This window comes from Sinocyclocheilus anshuiensis, unplaced genomic scaffold, assembly GCF_001515605.1.
Source record: "Sinocyclocheilus anshuiensis isolate Anshui unplaced genomic scaffold, SAMN03320099.WGS_v1.1 scaffold426, whole genome shotgun sequence".
Classification (NCBI taxonomy): domain Eukaryota; kingdom Metazoa; phylum Chordata; class Actinopteri; order Cypriniformes; family Cyprinidae; genus Sinocyclocheilus; species Sinocyclocheilus anshuiensis.
In genome coordinates this window covers 1,186,484-1,194,914 of record NW_015542362.1, presented here as the reverse complement: position 1 = coordinate 1,194,914, position 8,431 = coordinate 1,186,484, and the positions used below count along the sequence as shown (strand labels likewise).

The 8,431-nt window shown below is 41.3% G+C and overlaps 1 protein-coding gene across 1 annotated transcript; it reads left to right on the top strand.

Annotated features, from left to right (window-relative positions):
- Positions 1 to 1,661: 1,661 nt before the first annotated feature.
- Positions 1,662 to 7,845, top strand: LOC107691948 (synaptotagmin-4-like). The gene is made up of 4 exons (XM_016490802.1): positions 1,662 to 1,958; positions 3,997 to 4,859; positions 5,775 to 5,895; positions 6,758 to 7,845. The coding sequence occupies exons 1-4, from the start codon at positions 1,925 to 1,927 to the stop codon at positions 7,066 to 7,068; spliced, it is 1,329 nt and encodes a 442-aa protein (XP_016346288.1). The 5' UTR covers positions 1,662 to 1,924; the 3' UTR covers positions 7,069 to 7,845.
- Positions 7,846 to 8,431: the final 586 nt, after the last annotated feature.

Sequence of the window (8,431 nt, the reverse complement as noted above, 5' to 3'; positions counted from 1 at the left end):
GCCGCGGCTGGTGTTATTTGAAGGCCTTGCAGCGCCTTCACTAACTCCTCGGTGAGTGAGGTAAGCCGATTTAGTTGGTGGTGATGCATGGCGAGCTGTGTGGCCTGCGCAGATAGCTCAGTGGATAATTGCATGAGTGCTGCTGGATCGCTGTGTGGCGAAGTCTTCTGTTGCGAAGCATCAGCAGAGTCCGGATCCATTTGCAGCTTTTATTGAGTAAACAGACAAGACAGGGTCAATCACCAGTAGATACAATAGCGGAGGCTAGGCTGAGACAAAACGAGGGACAGGCAGGAGGTCGGGGCAAGCGGCAGACAATCACAGTAGAAGAACAATCCCAGTCAGGGCAGGCAGAGACTAATCAGAAAACGATAAACAGTCCAAGGTCAAACGAGTAGGCAAGAAACAGGGTAAACGCTCAGTAGTGACAGCCGGGGCAAATCAAGAGAGCTGATGTGAGTGTCCGGCTTAAATGTGTGAGTGTAATTAGATGCAGGTGTGTGTGCGTGCAATCAGTCCCAGGTATGAGGCATGATGGGAACTAGAGTCCGAATGGATAAAGTCAATATTCAGGAGAGAGTTCCTTCTGGTGGTGAGGAAGAGGCGGTACGGGAGCCTCCTCTGTAACAACTATACAGCACCTTTGTCAAATGGACCCCATTCTCCTCCTTAGATTTTAGATATGTTACTCCACTCTCATATGTTTGCTATGAAGGGGAATTTACTACAATGGCAAAAGCTGTTTTGAATCACTTTTATGCTTTTCTGATGTCAAAAATTCTCATGTGGGTGCCCTGGAATATTTCCTTATATGGGGGCAAAAAAGTGGAGAACCGCGTTATCTTCAGGAAATACACTGTATTTTAATGTTGTTTTTTTAATCCTTTCTCTAACTAAGCTTTGTATGGCAGTGGTGCTATATAGCGCCTTTAAAAAAACCTGAAGAACCGCTGAAGAACCAAATATTTTTTGTGTGTCTGTGTGTAGACTCCCCACTGCATACTATTAAATAAAACTTCAAAGTGATGAAGAAAGCTCTGAGCGTGACACCATAAATCAGATTTTAATTGATGAGCATGAATATTCAACAGATGTTAAATAAGGACAGGAACATTGTTACCAATGACAAACTTATTAAAGAATTAAATAAGGGCCTAAAAGATGTCAGACCATACGCATCGCTGCCAAAAGAACAAAAAACAAACAAGTCCACTTATATGTCCAACCAGATAAGTTTAGGTCATATTAATGATATTTATTAAGGCAGACTGCTTTATTACTACCCACGTTATTATGATCAAATGTCACTTCCAAGAAACATAAAAGAGATTAGTTCATGTTACTCATTGCAAACAGTGTGATGGGCCTGTGCTTTGTGAATTGGTGTGCACTTCAGCAAATGAAATTAAGTGTCATCAGCTCAGTCCTTCCCGTTAATAGAACCACAACAAAGAGCATTTCACCTGGACCTCTTCAGATATACGTTTGAAAGCATGCATACGCCATAAACCCTGGACAATAACAATGATTTACAGGCCTGTGTTTGGTATCAGTGCATGCGCAGGGCAGTGATTTCAGGCATCGTGTTCGTCAGAACTGCGTCAGAAGCGATGAACTCACTGGAGGGGAGGGGACTGGAGAGGCGTCGCTTGTTAGGCAGACTCATAGCGCAGCGAGTATCAGCACTGGGTGGGTGTGAGGAAACCTCTGGGAAAGGGGGAAATCTAGCTTATTCTGTTTATTTTGGAACGACAATAAACAGGCGTTAAACTTTAATCTACTACAAGCATTAAATTATTCAGTCTCGTGTCTCTAGTCTCCGCCTGAAGCGAAAGACGGCGAGCTTAACGCGCGTGAAGAATCGTGAGCGGCAGTGCGAGCTGGAAGCATCTTTTCAGGACCTTGGACAGAGCGCGCGCATACAATGGCACCAGTGACGACAGAAGAAGCACGTTTCGGTGAGTAAATTGTTGTTATTTATCATTTTCGGAGAACATATGCTATTTGTGCATGGTTAAAGAACTGTTTTTGGGAACGTGGCTCAGTAACAGTAACGCGGATTTTCCCTGATGCGCGAGGACAGGCATAAATAGGCGCGTGCTCTATTAGTAGCCTCTGACATCATTGGTGTATGAAGATGCTTAAACGCGTTGAGATGTTTGTCAGAAGCCTTCGGTGATAACGTATTCGTCACATAAGTGTGCGTGATTTGTTTTCTGAGAGAAAGACAAAAGGGACAAGAGCATCTTAGTTAATTTACTGGAGACGTGCTGCACCCACCATGAAAGAACGTGGCTCAGTAACAGTAACGCGGATTTTCCCTGATGCGCGAGGACAGGCATAAATAGGCGCGTGCTCTATTAGTAGCCTCTGACATCACTGGTGTATGAAGATGCTTAAACGCGTTGAGATGTTTGTCAGAAGCCTTCGGTGATAACGTATTAGTCACTTAAGTGTGCGTGATTTGTTTTCTGAGAGAAAGACAAAAGGCTGACAATAGCATCTTAGTTAATTTACTGGAGACGTGCTGCACCCACCATGAAAACGGACATTTCCAGATTCACAGACACTACTGCACTAACACATGGTTGTATACAGAGCAAGATAATCTAATTTCACTTACCTGGCCTATCACTTGAAGCAAACATCCATCCCTTCTTAAAAGTGTGTTAAAAGAGAGCTGCCTGTTGCGCCATTTTATTAAGCCTACTGCTGTAGCCTATATCCAGCTTAAGCTGTTTTCCCTAAATTTGTATATATACTGTCTGAATGACAGCTTGGTAAATCTGTTGGCAATCAAATATTCAATATCGCCACTCATCATAAGTACTTGGTACATTATCAGCGCAGCGGCGGACGTTCAAACTAATATCACGTAATTTACGTCTCTATGGTGATTGGTTGATATCTCTATGAGGTTTCTTTTCTCAACACTCCTCAGCGCTGGAAGTGAACACTCGATGGTGATTGGCTAATTTTTTTTTACCAACGGAGGCACGAGAGATATATACTGTTTGAATGACAGCTTGGTAAATCTGTTGGCAATCAAATATTCAATATCGCCACTCATCATAAGTACTTGGTACATTATCAGCGCAGCGGCGGACGTTCAAACTAATATCACGTAATTTACGTCTCTATGGTGATTGGTTGATATCTCTATGAGGTTTCTTTTCTCAACACTCCTCAGCGCTGGAAGTGAACACTCGATGGTGATTGGCTAATTTTTTTTATCAACGGAGGCAAGAGAGCTCATCTCTACCCCGGCCTCCCAACACTCCTCAGCGCTGGAAGTGAACACTCGATGGTGATTGGCTAATTTTTTTTACCAACGGAGGCACGAGAGCTCATCTCTCCCCCGGCCTCCCCCGGCCTCCCCCTACCCTGCTATATCACCTAGCGGTTGTAATTACATCAGCAGATTCGGCACACTCGCGATAGAAAAGCGGCGCTTTCACGTTATGGTATTACAACTGTGAAATTACAAACAAAAAATACACATTCTGAGACATGAACTGAAATGAATTGTGAATTTTATTAACATTAAATCGGCCTCCTCCCATTTTCACCTCAAAATTATGGGCTCAAAAGGAAGCTGTGCCTCCCCCGACGAGCCGCCACTGGTTGTAGCTTGTCAGGCTTTTGTAGCTAAATCGAAATGAACAGTTCTTTGTAAACGTAAATAGTAATCTCTGCCATGATTTAAGAGACTGTGGTCTCCTGAGACCTTGTTCGGTGAGGAAAAAGTGGCATTATTTTTCTTTGCATGGTTTTACATGGTTTTAACTGTTAACGTCAACACATGTCAGTGTTTGTGTTGCCTCAGATGCAAAACAATTTATATAATCTCTCTACTTTTCCTGATTGAAGGTGTTTTAATATTTCATGGCAATAGTAAGTCTACATACATCTATTAAATAAATAAATTATTGGTGTTTTTTTTTCTCAAAAAAAAATTCCACCAAAATTGGTGTTTTTTTCCTGTTTTATACATAGCGGAGGTTCCTGTGAGCATGGCAGTGGTGAGTGTGTTTGGCCTGGTCTTCAGCGTCTCCATCTTTGCATGGATTTGCTGTCAGCGCAAAGCCAACAAGGCTAGTAACAAGACCCCACCCTATAAGTTTGTCCACATGCTGAAGGGAGTTGACATCTACCCTGAGAGCCTGAATGGAAAGAAGAAGTTTGGAGGAGAAAAGACACCAGAAGCTCATGGAAAACAGACCCTCAGTCCCAGCGGTGGACGGCCAGAGCTCCATTTGGACCTGGAGAAACGAGATCTTAATGGAAACTTCACTTCCAAGCCACCAACCCTCCAACTCAAGGTGCGTAGCTCCCCAGACCTGGACATCCCGTCTCAGCAAGCAGGCTTTGGGTCAGGTGGTAACCAGGAGGTTGGTACTCCAGAAAGCGTTGTGTCCAGTCAGACACCGACACCGGCTGTGGAGAAATCTCAGGACAAAGAGGGTGGCCTGGGGACACTCTACTTTTCGGTTGAGTACAACTTTGAGAAGAAGGCTTTCATGGTTCACATCAAGGAGGCACACAGATTGTCTCCCACGGATGAACAGTCATTGACCTCTGACCCCTATATCAAGCTGACCTTGCTGCCTGAGAAGAAGCACAAGGTGAAGACACGTGTTTTGAGGAAGACTCTGGACCCAGCCTTCGACGAGACCTTCAGCTTCTATGGAATCCCATTTGCACGGGTTTCCCAGTTAGCTTTGCACTTCATGGTGCTGAGTTTCGACCGCTTTTCACGTGACGAAGTGATTGGAGAGACCCTCGTTCCTCTGGCTGACATCGACCTATCCGAGGGGCGCGTCCTCATGAGCCGAGACATTATTAAAAGGAATGTCAGGGTAAGAATAGCTTTAATTATATTTCTTTTGATGAAAATTTCACATATAAACATAAATATGCATGTCTTTAAATATAAGAACTATTTATAATAACAATGTATTATATATATAGAAAGTCAGTAGTTGGTCTTGCTTACTGCGGACAGTCAATGACACACCCAAGTCTGGATCGAGAAACAATTAATGGTGTCTGTTTGTCTGTTGGGTCAATAAATAATCTTTGCCATCCATCTTAAGGCCCACAGGTTGTAAATTTTTAATTGACCCACTAATGGACCCCACATGACTCAGTGTTTCTGCCTTTAAATACGGACTGCATGTATTTAGGCTGATAATAAATGAACTAACCTGTTAACAAAGAGTCTACACCAATTTTCTTGTCACATATAATGCACTCCTAAATGCATAAAAAGCTTTGTTGAGGACTGAAAGGCCACATGCCTTATTAAAATAATAGTAAACAGGGCAGAAGTCATAATTGTTTTGGCAACACAATTTCACTGTTGTGTGCATAAGAATTCACTCCATTTGAGCTGAAAGGAAAGCTATTATCTTTCATTGGTGACTGTGGCTGCATATAGTTAAACACACATAATTATGCCTCATCGGTTGAGAGACATTCCAAGTCATCGCTGTGGCAGCAGCAGAACCCTGCTGATGTGTTGCCAAGGCAACATGCTGCCCTGTTCACACATAATTGGAGTCATACATTGGTGTTGTGCCAAGGGAATGATTCACAGTCAGTTGCTCGTAACGTTAACGCACTTAGAAGTTGTCTTCTCAAACCTGCCTAGGGTTAGTTGCCCAAATGTGAAATCATAAAAAGAAGGTGTTTTGGACTTTGTGATGCTGATTGTGTTCAAACCTTGCAAGAACATATAAATAAATGTCTTGGTTCTTTATCTTTATCTGTAGAGGAGTGCTGGTCGAGGAGAGCTACTTCTGTCCCTGTGTTATCAGTCGACCACCAGTACTCTGACTGTGGTGGTACTGAAAGCCCGCCACCTGCCCAAGACTGACTCCAACGGACCCTCAGGTGAGGTTAAAGCACGGGTCAGATAGAAGCTGTCATTAGCTGAAGCACCATGGTTAATATATATATATATATATATATAGAGAGATATAGAGAGAGAGAGAGAGAGAGAGAGATTCCAGACATTTCAAGAACTGCACGTTTTTTGAAAAAAACAATACTTATTAAGGAAAACAAAAATAATTTAACAAAAAATAAATTACATTTTGATTGTATGTTTTTATTAAAATCATTTTAATTAAGTTAGACAGTTTTAATATATCGATAATTATATGAATATTAATTTTATTATTAATAATAATGATAATAATAATATATACATTTAAATAATATTAGGTGATCCTGCGGCCTCCTTGAAAATGTCCTCAGAACCCCTAGTGGACCCATGGTTGAGAATCACTGATCTGGAATATTTTATATACATATTATTAGTACTAGTATTATTGTAGCATCACTGAGGTACTGTTATAGTTTTTATTAATATTTTTACTTTTTTACTTTTTATTTTTATATTTTCCATTTTTTTGTGTTTTTGTCTTTTTTATTTTAGTTTTTATTAATTTTTATTTCAGTTGTAGCTCATCAAGTAAAACTAAATGAAAATGAGAAATTTTGCCTTGCCAGCTAGATTAAATAAATAAGAATTCAAATATTTTTTTATATATTTTGTTTTAGTTTACAGTTATTTAATTTCAAGTAACGTGTTGTCTTCTATGGATTTAGTCAACCATAATAACCATGATCAACACTTCTTAAGCTGTATCGTTCGTGAGCTCCCAGTGCACAATGTATCATTTCTGTGCATCGACTGAAGTATTGATTTCTGTCTCACTCTGTTTATTTCTCTTCCTGATGACTTTTTTAGACCCTTACGTGAAGGTGAACCTGTTCCAGGGGAAGAAGCGAGTGTGTAAGAAGAAGACGCACGTGAAAAAGTGTGCCCCCAATCCCGTCTTCAACGAGCTCTTCGTTTTCGACCTGCCCTCGGAAGACGGCCTGCGAGACACCAGCGTGGAGCTCCTGCTGCTGGACTCCGACAGAACGTCCCGCACACCTGTCATCGGCCGGCTCCTCCTGGGCACCTCCTCCCCCAGCACCGCCGGCGAGCACTGGCGCGAGATCTGCGACCACCCGCGCCGACAGATAGCTAAGTGGCACGCGCTGTCCGAAGACTAGCTCTGTTGGTTGCATTGCCGACAGATGCCCAGGAACTGTCATTGGAAATCCATGGTTGAGTGGGCAGGATTTGAACTGTGGACTTGTCGCGAGTAATGTCCTCTGGAAGTCAAATGATCTCAGTCATATCATTGGGGTGGGGCTTCTTCTAAAGGGGGAGGCGGCAGCTGAACCCGACCAATTAATGATTCCAAAGACTGTCTCAGATGCCCGATGCCGCTTTTTCTTCATGCTTCATTCGAAACCTGATCGATCACCACTTTGTGCAGTACCGAATGTCATGTTGCTATTGCTGTTCTTCTCTACTCACTGTTAATAATACTCCATTATGCGATAAAATTAAAGAAAATCCTGGTAATGTGATGATGTAAATTAACTGAATGATCTGTTTATTTTTTAAGAGATGCTTTTATCTTTTGTTTATTCAGATGTTAAAATTCATTTATTCTCTTCCTTTTATACTTGATTTCTCGACTTTGGTTCGTTTTTGTGTTTTCTGCCTGATGTCTTTGTAAGTTAACATGGTGCGGAAGCAGCCTAAATTAGGCACGAACTAGCAGAGACTGATGTGTTACTGCAGGACGACTGCACGAACTGAACAGGACCGCATGCAGTGCGTGTGTGAATGTGAGCGTGTGTGTCTGTGTGTGTGTATATAAATGTGTATGTGTGTGTGTTAGTTCAGTTCCAGTGGAGTGTGAGACAGAATGTTGTTCTCTTCACTGTGAGCACAACGGTGGAAGTGATGTATATGTGTATTACTATAAAAGATCCAGTTCTGAGAAAGAAATACAGTGTGTCTCCTATGTCATTTAGTTAATCTAAATTCATTCCATCTGACGGAGCAATATGCGTTTTAATGCTATTTACTGTGATGAGCAGGAAGTCTGAGTCAGTGGTTTAATGTCACACTCAAATCAATACTAGTGATTAGCATTAGAGAGAAAGATACAGATGAAGTAATGTACATATATGTAATGTCCATAAAATTTTCTCAGGAAACAATCTGACATTTAAAAAAAAGAAATTAATACTTTTATTCAGCAAGAATGCATTACATTGATCAAAAGGAGCAGTAAAGACATTTATAATGTTGCACAACATTTCTATTTCAAATAAATGCAGTTCTTTTGAACTTTCTAAACATCAAAGTATCCTGTAAAAAGTTTTATATTGATATTAAGCAGCACAACCATTGATAATAAGAAGAAATGTTTTTGTAATATTATTTATTTATTATATTATCTTGGCATCAGGAAGAACTCTATCCTCACAAAACCTGTGGGTGGATCGGATCCTCTTTCTCTTGGATTGGTGGCAAAATGAGCTAAAGCTCTATTCCTAGCCATCAACGTCAGTCCAC